Source organism: Petaurus breviceps, unplaced genomic scaffold, assembly GCF_028583685.1.
Source record: "Petaurus breviceps papuanus isolate PSGF00001 unplaced genomic scaffold, PetGlider_PUasm1.0 76, whole genome shotgun sequence".
NCBI lineage: Eukaryota > Metazoa > Chordata > Mammalia > Diprotodontia > Petauridae > Petaurus > Petaurus breviceps.
In genome coordinates, this window is record NW_027186473.1 from 7,085,755 (window position 1) to 7,106,654 (window position 20,900).

Below are 20,900 nucleotides of genomic sequence, written 5' to 3' on the forward strand. Positions count from 1 at the left end.
CCTCTTGCTCGGCCCCGTCCTGCTACATCAGCAAGTCCAATGGGGCATGGAAGATCTTTAAATCCCATAACCCTTACATCTATGTTCATTTCAGCATCCAACCAGGTATGCATTTAATACAAACCCGATGAACCAAACCAAGCAAGCCATTGAGAGGTAACTTCTCCAGCAGGCTGGCCCTCTAACATCCCCCTTTCTCACCAATCTTCTACTTTTCCTTGTCTGCTAGCTGATTCCCTCCTGCATACAAATATGTTCATCTCTCCTCCATACTTAAGAAATCTTCACTTAAGCTGACCATCCCTCGTTATCATCTGATATCTTGTCTCTCACAGCTAAATCCCATGAGAACTCCATCTACAATCAATGACTCCACTTTCTTCCTAACTGTATAATGGCATCTGATATATTATATATATTATATAACACACATTCATATGTACACACATCCCATGTGGTTAAGCTATACTTTGCTCCCCCATGGTATATGTTTATACATATATACACACATGCACATACATACATACACACATACATATGTATGTACATACATACAGTAAAGCCATGCACGAGCAAAGGACTGCTTCTGTGAAGAGCTTTCAAGATTCTGATTACATAGTATAGTGTACTCTCTATTTATTCAATAACAAATCAGAGCAAAACATTCATAGAAAATCAAAATACAGCATTCACAATGTTACAACATCACAGAAAATCAAAATATAGCATTCACCATGTCACAACTCAACAACATCACTAAAATGACCACATAGTTTTCACCAAAGTGGTCACATAGTTTTAAACAAAGTACATTCATTTAGTCAATCACAAAATCCTTAATTCAATCTCAAAGTGCAAAAGTCAAAGTTCTCCACTCCTAGGTCACAGTAAATCATAATCACAGTCAGTACACAGTATCCAAGTAAAGTTTTCTTTCAGCTTGACTCAAGGCTGGCTCTCAGCTTCCATGGTTCCTCTTCTATGGTCCTAGCTTCAACTGTCACATAGGTTCAAAGGCAGGCAGCTCCCAGTTCCTTGTCCAGCTCCTGTCCAGTTGTTCATCCAGTTCCCATTCTATATTGAAGTTAAGTGTCCAGTGCAATTCAAATCCTTCACAGTTCCTCTTTCTGGGATGGCAAAGCTTGAGAGAACCACAAATAATATTCATACAAATTGCTGGCACCATCATCAATTCACTATCTGCCTGTGAAATCAACTCAGACCCACCAACAAGGTCTGAGAATGCAATGCAAATCATCAACATAGAAATCAACACAGACCCACAAAGCCCAAGAGGTCAGCAAAAATCATCAGTAAAGTGCCAGGATTTCCAAAACCCTCCTCCAGGACTTCTGTAAACATACAACCAGAAAATCCTCTTTCAAGGCTTCCAGTAAGGTCCCCCAGGGCTTCTGTACAAAGTAGCACAAACAAACATCAACACAGAGCAGACAGAGTGCTGGGATACCACAAGTGTTCTCCTTGACTTTGCCACCACAAGAGTTCTCTTCCCAGTTCTGCTCTCTCTAGCCCCGGGCCTCTCCTTATATATGGTCATTAGCTCTTCCCCTTCCTGTTGCAGGAGTACATGAGTTCTAGATTTCCCAAGTTGTGGGGTTCACACATTCTGTTTCTTAACAGACTTGATAGAAGGCTTAAAAGAAACTTGAACTGAAACAAGATGTTAATTCAATAGCTGAAACAAGGTGTGAACTGGGCAGGAGTTGGTGCCATGGAAGAGGAATCATGCGAGTTGAAAGCCTGCTTTCAAGATGAAAAGACCTCTCTGTAAGTATTGAGTAGTGATTGGTGAAATTGACTGAGTAGTGACTGATGAAATTGTAATTTTCTTGTGACCTAGGGGTAGATGGCTTTTGTATTTTCTATTACCCCTTAAGAGGGTACTGAGTAGTGATTGTTGAAGTTGTAACTTAATTGCACCCCATGGGTACAGAATTTTGACTTTTGTACTTTGTGATTGAATTAAGGATTTTGTGATTGACTAAATGAATGTACTTTATTTAAAACTATGTGACCACTTTGGTGAAAGCTATGTGGCCATTTTAGTGATAGGCTGTTGAAATGTGACATGGTGAATGCTGTATTTTGATTTTCTATGAATGTTTTGCTCTGATTTGTTATTGAATAAATAAGAGAATTCACTATCTGATCAGAACCTTGAAAACTATTCACAGCAGCAGTCCTTTGGAAAGCTGCTCATGTGTGGCTTTACACATACATACATACATGCACACACATACACACACACACACACACACACACACACCACGTGGTCAAGTTGTATTTTGCTTGTAGGAGATTTTGAATTCTTTTACTCCTCTGAATTTTTGCCCTCAGCATTCCTGGCACCAGAATAGTTCTGTATCTTTTTGTTTGTTTGTTTCTATACTCCTTCCTCTAGCCTGGATTGGTGTTAGAACCAGTCTTTGGGCAGGATTGTTATACCTTTGTGTGGTTTCAGCCTCCTTTCTCTTGGGCCCTGACATAATATTAGTGAATGCTGTGCTCTTCAAGGATCATGAAGGCAACCTGGGCCAGAGAACTACAAATTTCCAGAGGGATCCTGTGATCTGATCAAGGGCACAGCTTGATTACTGACTTTTTAGGCATTCTAGGCTACAGATCCTGTTTTGGATTCAGTCAGCATAGCTGTAGACATTTCCCTGGGCCAAGATTCAGGACACCATTTCTGACCCTATCCTCTATTAGTTCACTGGAAGGCTCTTCAGGTTCAGAGTAATAGCAATGTTTGTTTAACCCTGTTATGAGCCAGTGTGCCTTTTATGAGTCTACAATTTTGATGTAGGATTAGAAAGAGAGAGAGAGAAAGAGCTCCATTGGTCTAGACCTGTTCTGGGCCTGGGGATTGAGTACATGATCTGTCTGCGGGACCAGAGAAATAGCTCTTCTGGCCTAGACCAGTTCTGAATAGGAAAGGCTAATTCTGTGATTTCTCTCACTAGAGCATGTTCAAGTCCAGGGAATAAGTCTATGATACCATTCACCCCTCCTTCACATGTTCAGCCCTGGTCACTAGCCTGTGGGTTTTATCTGTCATATTGGGTGGGGAAGATGACTTACGTTAGTTTCTCCTTAGATTTGGCAATAATTATTTGGTCTGGCACTCTATAGACTTTCATTGTAATAGCTGGGCCAAAGATGGGCACTTCTTCCTACTCTGCCATCTTTGTTGGCCACAATTGAAAACAATTCTTTCAGCCTAACTCCATGATCTTAGGTTAAAATTATGTGAGGTATTTGGCTTATTGGTCCATAGAATATGAGAACTGAAGACAACCTCATAAATAAATCTCTTGGTCTAACAGCCTCATTTTAAACATGATGAAAATAAAGGAACTTGATTTTCCCAAGGTCATACTTCCAGTAACTCTAGGAAGAATTACAATTAGAAGCCAGTATAATTCCATGCATGAGCAACTTTCCAGAAGAATGCTACTGTGAACAACTTTTAAGATTCTGATTACACAGTATAGTGAACACTCTATTTATTCCATAACAAATCAAAGTAAAACATTCACAGAAAATCAAGGTACAACATTCACAATATTACAACTTATCACAGAAAATCACAATATTGTATTTACAACAGCTTATCATTAAAAGGGCTACATAGTTTCCACCATAGTGGCCACAAAGTTTTGAAGAAAGAACAATCATCTAAAAGTATAATAGTCAAAGTCTTCACCTCATGGGGCACACTAAGTTAACCAATCAGTCACTTATTCAGCAATCAATTACTAAGTATCATTAATCACTAAATACAATCATTAGAAACCACACAGACCCTCCACCCCTAGGTAGCTAGTAAACTACAATTCCATCACTACTCATTACCCATTTGCATCTTGACTTGAGGCAGGCAACTCCTACCTGAATGCACCAGTCACCTGGATTCAAAGGCAGACAGCTCCCAGTTCCTTGTCCAGCTCTCCATATAAGTCCTGCTACACACTGAAGTTCACAGGGTCCAGTCCATCTCAAATCTTTCAAAATTTCTGCTCCTGGGAATTTAAGCTTCAGCCAAGCCACAAATAGACAAAGTCCCTGCATCCCAGTCATCCTTCCTCAGTTTTCTGCAGCTCACTCAAAAAATCAGAATCACCTTATCCAGCCTGCGAGGAGGGGACTCCTAGGCTTCTGGGCCCCTCTGTCACCTGGGTTCCTCAGTTCCTGTACTCCTGGACTCCTGCACTCCGGGGTTCCTGTTCAGAAGAAGCTCCACCACCACAAGTTTTCAGGAAATTCTGGATCAGTTCTTAATTCTCTATCCAGCAGAACAGCTTCTGCCACCAGATTCTTGTCTGAAGAAACTCTGTGCCTCTCTGGGGCTTTTCTTATATACATAGCATTAGCTACTTCCTGTTTCAGCCAACCCTTTCCTGTTATATCAAGAACAGGGGTTCATACCTTCTGTTTCTTTAGTTTCTAAGTGCTAAGTACCTGCTTACTTGCCAATACAAAAAGAGGTCAAATTACATTACCATTACAGCCAGGCCTCCAACCTCCCAATATTTCTACTTTCTCCCTTTCTTTCAAAGAAGCTAACTTTTCATTGTAAAGAAAGCATATATAAATGAAATCTGTTTTCTGGATGCTGATTTAGGTTAGGTCTAGGACAATGACTTAGAAATGACTGGTCCTTCAAAAAAGGCTTTGTTTATTAAAATCCTGGAGGCTATCTGTTATTAATTATATCAGATATTACCAGGAAGTCTATATTAAATTGAAGACTTCATTCCTTAGAGATCTCAAAATGGGCAAGAAACTACAGATTTCTCAGTCTCTCTAGGCAATGCCAGTATTTAGACCTGATTCTCCAAACAATGTTTGAATCATTCAGTTAATGCTGGTTCCAAAGGTCATTTTCTATTCTGTGCATGGCTTACTCCTGAAATGGCCAGGAGGTATTTTCTTTGCGTAATGCTGTCTTTACCAAATGAAAAGTAAGAGTTTGTTTTTCTTGTTGGTGTTTTTTCTACCCAAGGAGATATTAAACCTGATCTTACTTGAGTGTGAAGAATAAATTGTCCTCTTTGTGAAATGCATTAAGTCTCATAAAGCTATTTGGTGTCAAGCAAGTATCAGCAATTACTTCTTCAAGAATTATATCCAGGCTCCCATCCTGGCTTTTTTGGGATAAACAGCAAGGCTAGGATTCTTGGCTTTGGAGAGCATGCCATTCCACCCTGAGGATTGTTTCTTTTATTTCTATCATTCTCCTTCCCTGGGGTGTCCAAGGAGTCTTAAGAGGTTTTCAAGTCATATCCCTACCATTAGCATGCAACCACATCCAAAGTGTTAAATGGGCACATTTGTATGGCTTCAGTATAGAAAACAAGCCAAGGCCTGTGTCTCAGCCAGAAGAAGTTACACCAGGGAAAGGTGGGCAGGAAAGACAGGAAAAGACAAACAAGGTAGAGTTGGGGCTGTGTCATAATGGTGTAAGAGCTCATGTCTTCCCTGTGATTTTGCTTCTGTTACAAGTACAAATGCACCAATTTGTTTAGCTTTCAGCTGATTAATGTACAGAGGGGGCATCTTGACAATTACATTATTACATTAGTAGACGTGTGCCTTGCTTAATAAAATGTGATACAGATTAGCATCCATCATATGGATGATGGAGCCCATTCAAGAGTAGGCTTGTATGTAGTACAGTGACAGGTGGCTAATGAATGCTACCTGGAAGAGATATATGCATATGCTTTTATATGGGGATGTATGTACGCACATGTGGATAGATATTAACATAGTCCAAACCAAGGGAATCATGACATCACTTTGCATGTTCCATATGAAAATGAGTGAGCTAGCATTTATGAGAGGTGGAGTGATAGCTAGCCTTAGTAGCAGGAAGACTTCCACTCTAACCCTATTTTTGCCACATCCTCACTGTGTGACTCTGGGAGAGACTATTGTCCACTCAAGTTGCCAAGCACCACACCAAGAGTCTAAATGACAAAGAAGAGCCTGATCTTTAATAGAGGAAGCTCCTCTCTGGCAGTTCCCTCTATTGCTGAAATCACAGGCCTGGGCCAAAATAAACACATAAAGTGCTTAAGAACTGTTAATGGAGAAATTTATTGACATCAGTAAAATACAATGGAATGAATGCTATAGTCACAATTTCACATGACCTTTCTTATCAGACAGGTTTCTTTTCAGGATGTGCCGATGTTAATGATACAGCAGAGTTAAAAGTTAAGTTTAGTAATAGCCACACAAGATCACAGCTATTGGACCACTTCAGAATCTGTTAACAGAATCATTCGGAATTTTTGCATTCCAAGCAGTGGAAAAATTCATTGTATGTCATTTCTCCCATAAAGGTGTTCATGAAACAGAGGCAATGTGGTGTAGTGGTGAGAGCTCTGAATTTGGAGTCAGAGGATCTGTTTTCTCTCTTTCTGTGTACTTTGGGCAAATGCACTTTCCTTTCTGAGTCTAAAACCTAAAATGAGGGATTGGAGTGGATGTTCCTTCTAGCTCTGAATCCCATGAAACTAAACAAGCTTAAGTTTCTAAATTAACCAGATTTTGGTCTCTATTTATTTCTCTTTCTCTTTGATACTTATGTATGTGTATACATGTATATATATATATATACATATATATATATATATATACAAATGAATTCTTGTACATTCATGTATTTTAACTGTAACAATTTTCTTCATTGCCATGTTAGGTCAAGACCTACAGTGCAAGGACTGAAGAGAGGAAGTGTCTAGTAGGTTTTCTATTTAATGGAGAATAGACAAGTGTAATAGGTAGACTTATAGAATCTTAGAATTGAAAGAGATCTCAGAAATCATTTAATCCACCCCTTGCCCCAAAGCTTGAGACCAGACAACAATGGCCTTCAAAAATGGTCATTCAATCCCCTTGACTTCTACTAATTGGGAACATACTACCCCTCAAAGTAAGCAACTTTCCTTTTTGATAACTAAATTTGGGGAAGTTTTTGATAAGTCAAAAATTATTACTTTGTAACATTCACCATTGATCCAAATTCTGCCCTTTAATGCCAGTAAGATGTCAATGAGGTTACTGAGGGTTTGAAAAATTAAGGTTCAATGCTTTGTTCACTACACAGTGGGAACAGGCTTTACATTTTTAAAGATTGCAAAGGATAATATGGATTTTCAGGTCAAAGCATAAAGCTATACTTCATCAAGCAACTTCATTTGGTGTGAAATAGATTTAGCCAAATAATGTTCCATATACAATAGCATGAAGAATATGCATCATCTCATACATTATAAAGTTGTGCTAATAAAATATGCATTTATCTTCAAAAAGGAGGAAATCATAGTCAGTTTTCTGAAGTTAGTTTCCAACTCAAGTACACATTATTCAGAGAAAAAGCTGTTTTTTAGTCCCCACATATGTCAATAGAAAAGTTAACTGTTTATGGTCATCAGAGATAAACATACATTTAAGATGTCTTGTTTTATGTTTCCAAATGTAATAGAAACCTCCCCTACTGTCACAGGTCACACTGTGCTTCAGCTCTTCAAAAGAATAATGATTAAATTTCTAGAACAGCTATTAAATGTGCCCCTTTTGTCTCTTTTCAATCCCTTCTTGACCTTAGATTTTCCAGAAAGGCACTTTCATCTTCAGTTATAACAATTCACTTTTACCTTGAATCTCTACACTTATCCCTGACTTTCTCCCATGGATTTTGCTCACCAAATTAGAAAACATAGGACAAATTTGATAAATGTTATCTGATTCTAGTCTAATTAACCTGAATCACACTCCATAAGACCTCAGATTAAGTGGACCTTTGGGCTCTAATTGGGCATGTCCTCTTAACTTTCAATTTGTAACACATGCATCTACCAATGCCCATTCATTCTTTTAACAGGCCAAGCTGGGCAAACAAAGAACACAATATTTGAGGCTGTAGAGAACTTGAAGAGAGTTGGATATAAATAAAAGCCAAGATTAATGATGACAAGAATGGAGCTTCAAAGGTGAAATCAATGTCTGGTGGAAGAACGATTAAATCTGGTTTATTTGACCCCAAAGGGCAGAAGTGGGAACAATGGATGGAGATTATAGAGGTGATTTTTAACTGTACATAAAGAAACATTTCCTAATAATTAGAGATGTCTAAAATGAATGAACTATTTTAGAGGACTAATTTCTCTGTTACAGGAAGCCTGCAAGCAGAGTCTGAATGACCACTTATTTGAAATATTACTTTTCAAAAAAATTTCATTAATCAAAATCCCTTTATTATGCAGTCCCCCATGCAACATACCAGGGTACAGAAATGCTTCATTATTTTGTGGCAAAACTGTATTCCTTATAAAGTTTCAGATACCAGTGTACTTAGCTTTGAAATGTTTTAAAAATCACACCCAAAAGGATACACCTCTCATCTAAGTGAACAAAAACAATAAAGCACAGACTGTACCAAATGCATCTCTGCCTAAAAATACATTATTCATCTTGACTTTGATGATGAGAAGATTAATAACATAACAAAAGCTTTTCAAGCTTGCAACTTACAAGGAATTGAAGATTAATCTGAGGAGTGTTGAAGCTCATTCAAATAGCACAAATTATGAAACACTTTGGATTTCATGCAGGGGAAGGCGAGCATTCTGAATTCTCAGCATGTTCACACTGAATAACATGTCAAGAAGTATCCTTATTAAAGACAAATCAATGGGACCTTTAACTTCTACCTTCAAACTACTAAACTACAATGGAATGTTTACCACTCATGTCCTATTCTGATGCTTCCTCGTGGTGAGGTGATTATCCTAGGACCTAAGTTCTTAAATACTATCTCAATAAAAAATTAAGTTCTGGCATATGGCTGCCATCTTAGGACTGGCCTACCTAACTTCCAAAAACAGTTAAGGCTGGCTATTACATTATAGAAAGGTCACAATCTGCATCAGTGAAAGAGGTACTCTGATGAAATAGTCTTCTGAAGATGAAAACAAATAAATAAATGTCATGGGTTCCATGTATTGACTCAGATGCTAGGGTTTGAATCATATCTAGGTTAAACCTACTTGAAGCAGATTTCCAAGATCATCAAAATTCTCATAAAAATAGGAATAGAGCATTATTCCCACATGAAGAAGTTTGAAACAAAGTAGGACAATGTTACTCAAATATATACACACATACATATATACATATTTATACACACATATACATATATATATATTTTAATGTAGCCATGCTGTTTGCTACCATTTAGCTTAGTATGTTTCATGCAGTCCTCCACCTCATTCCAATCACATGGCAACAGGAATGTTATATAAATTCTAAAGGTAGTGTAGAACTAGAAAATCATAGAAATGTAGAATTTTGAACTTGAAAGGAACATAAGAAGTTGTGAAATCCATCCTCAATATGATAAAGAAATCCCCTCTGCAACATCTCCAATGATATATAGAGTCATCTGATTCACACTGGAACACCTCCAGTGTTAGGAAACTCAACCATCTAGGATGCATTCTTCCATTTGACAGCTCTGATGCTCTGGGGATTTGCAGCTAGTCAAATTCTGTCTGCTTGTTATTTTCACTCACTAAACCTAGTTGTCCCCTCATAAGACCACGCAAATCAAGTCAGATTTTTTTCCCCTATGACTATTCTCCATAAGTTAAATGAAAGTTGTCTGTATTCCCAAGTTTTTTCTTCTCCAGACCAAACATCCATAAGTTCTTTAAAGTATTTCTTATTTAACATGGTTTAGAATACCCTTAACCTACCCTTGTCCCATCACACCTTAAGCTTGTTAATGTTCTTCATCTTTATTATGGTAATCATTATTTTCATCCTTTTCCATCTCAACATTTTCCATTTTGAACTGGGAGGAACCTGGAAGAATATTTAGTAAAATTCTCTCCATATACATGTGAAGAAACAGACCCAAAGAAGTTAGGTGAGTTTCTCAAGGTCACCCAGGTACTCTTAAATATAGTAACTAAAGCTGAACAGAATATATAAGATATGGTCTAATTAGACCAAAGCTAAGTGATTCGGACACTGGACTTTCTATTGCTACCTAAAGTCAAATGAGATTTTGTGGCTACTGGATCATATTGAGCCTAGGGTCCACTAAAAACTCTAGGATATATGGTAGAACAGCTAAGTTGGATTTATTGGCTAATGGACTTTACTAATAAGGAGAAACAGATGTTCTGTGAGGAATGGCTAAAATTCAAAGAGAAATGGTGTTTGTTTGTTTGTTTGTTTTTTTAAGAAAAAAGTTTAAGAGAAAAAGAATGTTAAAATAGATAGCTATTCCATTTCTTTATTTCTTTGGATTGTAAAGTTAGAGGTGAAAAGGACCTTGGAAGGCACCTAGTCCACCATTTCATTTTACAGATGAGGAAAGAGACACAGCAAAGTTAAATGACTTGGCCAAAGTCACTCACCCACTAAATGATGGAGGTAGGATTTGAACCCAGATATTTCTAATTCCAAGTCTAGCTCTCTAGCTCTGATACCAAACTGCCTCATGACCTAATTCACTGGCACCATTTGTTATGTACATTTACCCTAAATATATGCTACATGTCAATTTTTTACAAGCAAAAAATATTCTACATTTTGGGGGCTTCATTCCAAAGTGCTTTCTAGCTTATAGCAACTATATTCACATAGATGGCAAAGAAATGACAGCAATTGTCCTTTACTGAAAATTGGAAAATATTTTATTAAGTATAATCTAGAGAGTTATAGGCTATTTATGAATGTATAGTTGACTGTATGGCATAATTTATTCATCCAGGATTTCCTCTTAATTGAGAATGACCATGTCAGCAATGGCAAAAAATTGAAAAAGTATAAACAACATGATGGATTCCTTCCAGTCAGGGGATGTATTTAAAGAGGAAATTTGACCTTATTCCTCTTATATTTTAAATGGATTCCCTTTGCATAATATTATTTTTCCCATTTTGAAATACAGATGTTCTAATGTTACAGCTTCCTTTCACCTGTCACTCCTATAAAAAAGGTACATACTTTTGCTCTCAATTTGCCTTTATCTCAAGGACTTCAAGGTACTCAATTCAGCTCTAACTAGAATAATTAGTGATAAACAGTCATGAAAAGCCTGTGCATATGTATTCATCACTGAGCTGCCATTATTATTATACTCAATCTATTCTAGTTTCCTACAAGGTTGATTATTATTGAAACATCAGCTTTAAATTGTTTTTCCTTATAAAGACATTAACCCTTATTTAGTCTGCTGGTAAATTGAAGGACACAAGAATATAAACATGGGGAGAAAAGAAATCTGTGCATGAGAGAAAAGGAAGAAAAAAGTGCATTAAAGGAAATAATAAGAGGAAAGAGCTGAAGGTGGGGTGTGGAAATGGGAAATTCCATGAGAATAAGGTAAAAAAATAAATGAACTCCTATCCTGATGTCGTGGATCATGCTCATACTTTGCTCTGGTATTTGATATTTTGCTATCTGTATGACCTGGAACAAGTCATTTAATTTCCCTGAGCCTCAGTTTCCTCATCAGTAAAATAGTTCTTACATTCTCTACTTTATTGGTTTGTTGTGAGGAAAGTATTTTGTAAGCCTTAAAGTGCTAATGAAATGTCAGTTATTACCAACCCCCAAAGGACTATTGTGATAATTAAATTGAAGAAAGTACATGAAGAGTTTTTTCAATTATAAAGGACTGTTGAATGTTCCGTGATATCGTCAAGGAGATAACTAGAAAATTAAATGGGCCACTCACCAACCAAGAATCAGAGTCTGGTAAATCGGCTTTTATAGCAGCACTCTCAAGAAATGAAATGAGTAAGAGAAGACCTCCAGAACACTTGGTAGATCTGTTGTGAAGAATTTACAGTAAAGGACAGATAAGACTGAACAATAAAAAGAATCACATAGGGCCAGAAAAAAATGTAGGGCTTGTCCACAATGATGAAATTACAATGTTCAATGTATCAAAGTAATATCCTAATCACTGAAATGCCACATTCAGTAATGATAATGATTTATATAGTACTTTAAGGTTTATCAAAATAATTTTTCATGCATTATCTCATCTAGTACCCCAAAAGAATGCTGTAAGATAGGTATCCTCATTTTGTCAGGCAGGGAAACTGAGGCTTAAAGAGATTTAAGTGCTTGCCTAGAGTTATACAGCTAGTATGGGGTATGGTGTGACAATGGAGAGTCAGGTTGTCAGTCACCTAGCATTTATTAAATGCCTCCTATGTGCCAGGCACTGTTGCTGGGGTTTGAGGCAAAGACATATTCAAATTTCATCTCTACTACCAACTGCCTGTCTGACAAGTCACTTAGCACTTCTTGATCTGTTTCCTTTGTTAATTCATTTCTAAGATGCCTCCTAGCTCTAAATTTATGATCTTATGATCCCAAATGTCACAAGTAGAATGTGATCCTATGGTTTGTCATACTCTAACACTAAGTTAAAAGGTGCTACATCAGATGCACTGAGAGCCTTGACCCACAAATATTTTGGAAAAAGTTTTGATTAGAGTCCCAATGCATAATTTCCATTAAACCCATGACTATCAGATTTAAGCTCACCCTGATTTTTTAGTGGTTCCTTAGTTCATTCTAGCCCAATATAAATTATTTCTTTCTAATTATGCCTATATATTCTTTGTGGCTCTTTCACTTTTCTCTTCTCCTATCATTTTCTGTCTTTATAGCTTTTCTCCTTCTAGAGGATGACCAGGAAAGGACTGTTTGAAGATACTTTTTTTCCACGTTAATGAAAACTGTAGGAAAAAGTTTTGCTGCGACTTAATTGGAAAAGCAATATGGAAAGCTCTCATTTTATGGAAGAAAAAAAAAACTAATGGCCAAAGAAGCTAAATGATGGTTCAAAGTCAGAAATCTAGTAAGTGGCAAAAATGGAACTAGGGTGTGTCTCCTACCTCACAGTCCAGTTTTTTTTTATTTCTATTTTCATTGGGGAAGTAATGCTGTGCCAAGGAGAGCATGCAGTTGGCAACTGGGGGCAGAACACATGATGATATGGACAAGGCAATCAGGACTTTGGCCAGCCTTGTTAACTTCGAAAGCTACTGAGTAGAATGTACTGCTGACTGATGGAAAGTACTTTGTAAAGTCTTTTCCAGCCTTATTTCCCAAATAAAATGAACATCTCAACTTTTTAATACTTTATATATCTTACATTATACAACCTCAATGAGAATATTATTTTATTCAATATGCAAAATGGGGACAATAAGACCTACATTGCCTACTTTATAAAGCAATGAGGCAGATCTAGTGAAATAAGGCATGGTAAATATTTTGAAAACTTTAAACACTATAAGATACAAAAGATTAATATTATTTTGCAAATTTATCCTTGTACCAAATTACCACATACAATAGAGCACAAACACATCTTTTTAAATGTCTTTTCCTCCAACACCCTCACTTTAAATATTAGGAAACTAAGCCTAAGGATGGCTGAGTGTCTTATACAAAGTCACACAGATAATTGGAAAGGTCAGGGTTAGAACTCCAACTCTCTGACTTTAAATCCAGCACTCTTCCCATACCACCATACTGATGAGTAGGTAGGTGGCACAGTGGATAGATTGATGACTGAGGAGACTTGAAGACCTGAGTTCAAATCCAACCTCAGACACTTACTACCTGTGTGATCATGAGCAAGTCACTTAACTTCTGCTTGCCTCAGATTACTATAAAATGGGGGGGGGCGGGGGCAAACAATAGCATGTACCTTCTAGGGTTGCTGTGAAGACCAAATGATAATATTTGTAAAGTGCTTAGCACAATGCCTCATATATAGTAGGCATATAATAAATACTTCTTTCCTTCTTGAATTCAAAACAAGCCCTCGTGACATTTTAGTACACTAACTACTTGTGGGATCATGGGAAAATTGAGCTGTGTGTGGATCAAGATCCTTCTCTATCACCTAGCTTCTTCTAGAGAGCCAGAGCCACTCTTCCACCTGTATCAGGCCTGTGTTTGGCATATAACTTCACTCACCTCGCTGGTTACTTTATTCCCTCATTAATGAAATAGGCATAATAACATATGCCATATCGAGAAGGTTACAAGGAGGATCAAGGGAAGGGATATTATGCAAAGCACCTCATAAGTCTTCAAATGTCACATAAATGTCAGATATATTTATTAGCAGCAGAGCTGGAACTAAATCTTAGGTCTGTTGACTCCTAGTGATTCTGTAGTCTAAAACCAAAGAAAATTAACTCCCAATTGTATATGTGTACATTTAGAGGGAGTAGACAGAGGAGGCATCTGTACCCACAATTTCATTGGTTAAGTGTAGGAAACGCCCAGTGTGGAAAAGCCTATCACCAGTGCAGAAAAGCAATGTATCTGGAATCCACACTCCATCCCCACTTGCCCCAAAAGGATTCCTTAATGATCCAAAGACATAGTGTTATGATTTCAACTCATGTGTGATCCTTGATTTTGCTAAATGTTGAAATCAGAATAATGATTTTGTACAGAATATAGTATGAGTACAACAGGATCCATTTGTTTCAATTCTGGCTTTTGTGGTAACCTTCTAAAGGCTGCCAAGATTATAAGTGAGGGTTAGGGAAGACAATGGCAAGATGGGACATTCCTAGAAGGAGTCTGAAGGTAAATGAGGAAAATTTATACTTTACTAAAAAGTTAACACTAATAATAACTCATATTTTATATCACTTCAAGTTTTGCAAAACACAGAATAGCCCCAAAAGTTTGGTAGGTACTTCAAGGATTATTATTCCCATTTTACTCCACTGATTTTTCCACTGCACCACACTGAGTCTTTGCTTATATTTTTTTCTCATAATTATGCCCAACACTCTATCCCTTTGCAACTATGAAGTAAACTATCTTTCCACTGCCAGAAATAGCTCTGTATTCACGTATTTGTTTGTTGGAAATCTGTTGAGGCAAACAGAAATTGTGACTAGCTTAAGGGTCACACAGTTAGTAAGCATCTGAGGCTAAATTGGAACTCAGGTCTTCAAATTTTCAGGTCCAGCAGTTGTGTCCCTTTTAAAAAACTGATAAACAACATGATAAATCAGGAAGATATTGAGTATTTATTGTGTGGTGTTGTGAATTATGTTGGGGAAAAACTGTCATTATTTACATTTCTCTAGTTATCCCAGCTATACATCCCCTAGAAAAATGCTCCAGGATAAATATGCCATCATTCTGATTCCCTCATATAATAGATGTTCTGTATTTGTCCTTTACAGCAATGGCCAATACCAAGATCTCCTTGAAGTACAAGTTATAAGTGAGACTTTGAAAAGGCAATGGCAGTGGCTTTAATGCCAAGAAATGACCAATCTAATTTTTGTGGAGGCTCCTACCAGCAGAACATCCCTAAATACTTTGAGGAAAACTCCACTCCTATGCCTTTGAGTGATTTTAAAGGGGAGGACAGGAGAGTAGTGACTCTCAAAACCAGGCATGGACTGAGTCCCATGATCTATATAGGAGACATTCAATTAAGTTGTCAAGTCTACCTTCTGAAAAGGAAAATGATTTTTTGCTAGAAATTCTTTAAAACTTCCTAAATGAGTAAATTAAACCTTATGCAATGCCCTTGAATTGTTATTTTACCCACACTCCTTTGGAATTATTTCAAGTCCAAAGACTTCATCAAAATTATCAAATCTCTCTAATAGTACTTTTGTCAGGACTCTTACTGGCTTCTGCCAACCCACATAGGGAAGTGGACCCAAGAAAAGCCCCTAAAACATGGGACTTGTTACATATTTTACCCCTTACACTATATATTAGCTCACTTCTCACAAAATCCGGTCACCTTGTATTTCTGGGTGCAAAGAAAAATTTGACTGGGAGCTTATGATTTTTCAAGTGTCACTGTGTCTAGATCTGACATTCAGCATCACAATAGTATTGGTACATTTATAACAATAGTGCAACCCAGGGCAATCTGCTTTTCTATGTTTTGTTATTTTTTTAGGTGCCAACTGCAAAAGCCATTCCCATCTTTATATCATCTTAACATCTGCATACTCTAAAATCATTTAGTTTATCCTCTAGAGTTAGTGTGGCATAGTAAATGGAACCTTGGAATCAGGAAACTCAGGATCTAAGTTCTGTTTCTGATACATCCAAGCTGTGTGACCCTGGGAAAGTCAAGTAGCTTCTCTGTGCTCTCAGGTAGCTCTCTATGAAACTATGTTAGATAAATGGTGGAAAGAATTTCCATCCTGGTAATTACCCATACTGATTAAAAAGAGATCTACTTGATCACTACCTGAGAATTCAACTTTGGGGGCACCAGATTGTAGAGTCTTGCTTTAGTGAGGACATTCACTTCATTTGGGAAATTCAAGTATTTCTCTGCTAAGAAAGCAATTCTTCATGCTAATTATAATAAGATGGGCAATACATTCATTGCCTGTATGAGTTTAAAGGTGTGCTCTTTTCAGAAGAAATGCTTTTCCTTACAGATGGGCTAGATTTTTATTCATGGCAGGTATGGATAGGCTGAGATTTCCATCAGTGGAGGAAATACCCACATCAATGAGATCCCAGATTCACTGGAGCACCAAAGCAAGAATTTCCTGGCTGGTGCAATCAGGTCATGGTTTTTCCAAAGGAGGAGTAAACTTGTTGGTTTTCCCCTATATGCATTGCTTCATCAATGCATTGGGAATTTACTTCAACTGTTCAGTGTATATAGATATATTTTTCCCTTCATTGGTCTAAAAACAATTTTCTCACAGGCACTAAGAAGATTCTGAAAGGTCATTGTATGTGATATCGCATATACACTTCTGGTTAAGGGGAGTGCCACTCGAAACTCAGGACAGTGTTGATATTCACTATGGATATTTTTAAAACACCAGTGCTCATTTTCAGATTTCAATGAACAACAACAGTCCACTGCCCCCTGTCCAGACTTCCCCATGGGGGCTTCTGGACAAGGAAGTTCTGATTTTCTTCTAAATTTAACGTAAGTTTCTTTTATTTATATTGCCATTTGGGGAAAGGGAAGAAATTACTTTCTTTTCACTGAGGAGTTAATTCTCTCAGTAATTGGCATATACATATATATGACATATGCATAAATGTATATATACATATATAGCATTAAAGAACATATACAAAGCTTTCATTTCAGGAGAAAGGAATGGTTTTGCTTTAAAAAAAAAAAAAGAGTTTAAAAGGTACCCTGCACTAAGTACATTATTGTTAAGGAAACTACTACATAGCAGCAAAAAAAAAAAAACCCCAAACAAACAAACAAACAAAACAAAATAAAACAAAAACACTACATTAGACTTTCTGATTTCTCCATAGGGTCCTTAGATAAGTAGACTACCCAGTAGACCATGTTAAATGCTCCAAATGTGACAGGGAAGAGAATACGGGCATATTTGTCTATTTTACTTGTGCCAGAGCCTACAGGTGGTGGTGCAGGGGGAGGCGTGACAGTTGACGATTTTCCAGAAGATCCAAAAGTGTTGACCTTGGTGTGGATCTGTTTCAGTCTTGATCCAAATACGTGACGCCTAGCTGGAGAGACAGTGGAGACCAGCTGGGACACATACCCAGTTAAAGTTGGAGTGGAAGGAGGAGCTGGAGGAGGTGCTCGAGCAGCAGAGATTGTCTCAGCTGCATTCACCCGACTGAATGGGTTGGGACTGGAAGCTAGATAGGACTGTGGTGCAGTGCCAGAAGGTCCCTGAGCTTCTACAGAACTTCCCACTGACACATTTCCAGTCTCAGTTCTGTTGCCAACATCAGCATCAGATTGAACTGGTACATTGGTTCTTTTTCTCACATTTGAATTGGCATCTGTATTCTGAAAGAGTAAGGGGGGAGAGGGAAAGAGAATCAGTATTAGACATATAATTATTTTAAGCATTTGGACTAATATCTAATGGGGTTAAAACTCCTTCAAGCAGGCCAGATCTTGAAAATCAATCCTTAAATATAAAGCATTCCATAGTACTTTAGCTTCACTCAGAAGCTTAAAATATAATTACTTTAAATTCAAATGAATTTCCACATACTTCAAGTTGTCAATCAAGAGCCTGCTTCTCGATACATTAATTGTTTCTACAAATAATTGGACAATGAATCTGCAAGGAACTGGATTAAGCAAGGAATGTGTTTGTTATTATTTTGAGAGTTCATGCCTTTTGCTGTATATATTCTGCATTCATTGTTTCTTTCTATTGTAAAGCATCTCATGTCTGAAATTCTCCAATTAGGCATTGTAAACATTTTAGTAATTTTTTTAAGCAGAAGGAACATCTGCTTTTATGCACTGCATAACAAAACCCTTTTTTGTACTTGTGTTATTGCCTTCTTTTTGAGAATTAAAAAAAATCTTTAATTTCCAAAACCTCAATAGTTCCTTTCATAAGAAGAACCTTAAGCTTCATACATGTTATACATGATACTGGTGCACTTGGGTATTTATATGAGAGGCATGACCTGGGAGTTAGGAATATCTGGGATATTCTAATATACAAGGGGTATATTGGAGCCAGCTCCAAACAGGCTAGTGAGTACCTATAGGAAAAATTTTATTATGAGCATTATAATTATTATACCTGAGAAATCCACAAGACTTAAGAAAGTGATGGAGAAAATGCCAATAATAATGATTAAACAAAAGTTAAAGACTCTCCCTGTCCCCATCCTTACCTGCATGGCTGTTAAACATTTGCCAACACACTGCTGGTTTCAAAGGTTTCCCCCGACGCATACTATCTAAGAGACCACTGGAGAATTACTTAACCTCTCAGTGCCATAGACCATTCTCTAAGATTAAAGTTCATCTGCGTTTGCTGTAGGAAGTTTGCATAAATGGAATTCCCCACCCTAATGATATCTCAGATTGACAGAATGAAAACCAATACACAAATATCCAATGTACACTTAAATTTTACTTGTCAATATTTCTCTTTAAAATAAATTTTATGATATTCTTTTGTTGAGTAATAAAACAAAATAAAACTTTCATGAGTATTTCTGAGAGTATTCTCCCTTCTCAATACTGAAACTTGAGTAAACAATAAGTTTTTCAACAATGATATCAAATATTTGAAGAGGGTCCCCTTATGACATTTCTTATTTGCATCATCAGCCTTGGAGAGAATAAGGGTTTGATTTTTAACAACCAGTTATCATGTAGCAGTTTCCTAATAAAACTAAATTTATCTACTTAAGAGGATTTCTCAGAATGTTTTTCTGTTGACAAATTTGATATCTATATAAAGCTTAATGATATACAAATCATTAACATAAAATTTAAGCTATATGATATTAAGCACAATAAGTTAACCAATTCTATATCAATTATGCTAATAATTCCAAATTTATTATCATGTTCAAGGCACTGTGCCATAGACTGGGCAGGCAAAGACAAAAAAGAAATACCCCTTGCCCCCAAAGTTTACATTCTGTCAGGGTGACAATATGCATGCACACACACATACATACATTCATACATACATACATACATACAATACAAGGTAACTTGAGGGGTAGGGATTATTAGCTATAGGAATCAATAAAGGTCTTAAGTTGGAGGCTGCTCCTGAGCTGAACTTTGGTGGAAAGCAGTGATTCCAATAAACCAAAATTTACATTTTATTGTGGAATGAATTGTGATTTTTGTCATCCTGATTATTATACTTAAGCAATATTTCCTAAAAAAAATTACCCCCAAGACATAGCAGAAGAAAGGAAAGGGCAGTTCAGAAATGAGACAGATTCAGGAGGAAGTCAAAAGTGGATAAAACACTGGATGCAAATATTCCATAAAGTAAATCATCTACACTCAGATAACTGAGAGTTGGTTGCATAACAGAGATTTATTTTGCTTATGAAAACATTTTTTTTGGTTCCCCCAATAGTCTTAAAGCCCCTCACCAAGTTTGCTACCCAAGTTCAATTCCTATCTCATAGACACAATGAATCACGATTTCAAGGTCACTAAGTGTAGATGCAGTTCAACTCAATTCAACAAGTTCTAAATTTGGAACCAAATGAGACTCTGGGAGGGAGAAGAAACATTCTTCACGTCAGCCTACAGTAATTTTCCAAGCAGGTTGCAGTTGAACTAATGAGAAGACATAGTCTAACATATGGCAGGCACCTCAATTTGAATGAAGACAATTGAAGTAACAATTGACAATCCACCTAAAAGTTGAAGAGCCCATTACTTACCAGCATTTTTTTTTCTACAAAGCACTTATAAACATTGCCTAATTAATCCTCACATCTTTAATCCTTCTGTGCTGAGGATATTATTGCTTCCAGTTTACAGAATGAGAAAATGAGCCAGAGAGCAACTTGGCCAAGGTTATAGGGAGATGATAAGAGTGGGAGGGGAAGGGAAATCTTACAAAATCTGTTGATTGCAGTTCAGTTCGATGCAGTTCAACTCAATTCAACAAGTATTATTGAGTACCTACGATGCACTCATTGTTATTAGGGAGCTTGAATGGAAAACAAGTAAAAAGAAATAGAAACCATAGTCTTTAACCTCCAGGTGTTCACTCACTATCTCATGGACTCAGGAACATGACAGTGAATGATAAACATGAGGCAGTATCTGATCAAGTCCCAATATATATGGCATGAATATGTACTAACATGAACGCCAGGAAGAAGAGGAATGACGGAATGACCAGGTGCACTTATATTCCAAAATAAGCATGAAGTACATACTTTTAAATATAGTCTAATCTTTAGGTTGCTACATCAACAGAAAAAAAACCCCAACAGGCTAAGTTCATTGGGCAACATTTTAAATTTGATGGGGATAAATGGAAGGTCTTTTGTTCAAAATGTTAACTTTACAGACAAAGGACAGG

At 37.0% G+C, this 20,900-nt stretch overlaps 1 protein-coding gene across 1 annotated transcript in view; it reads right to left on the reverse strand.

Annotated features, from left to right (window-relative positions):
• Positions 1–13,735: 13,735 nt before the first annotated feature.
• Positions 13,736–20,900, reverse strand: part of GABRA4 (gamma-aminobutyric acid type A receptor subunit alpha4) — a 105,845-nt gene continuing 98,680 nt past the window's right edge. The window contains exon 9 of the mRNA XM_069105174.1: positions 13,736–17,872. Coding sequence (XP_068961275.1) covers positions 17,339–17,872 — 534 coding nt within the window. The 3' untranslated portion in view covers positions 13,736–17,338. The remainder of the gene's footprint in view (positions 17,873–20,900) is intronic.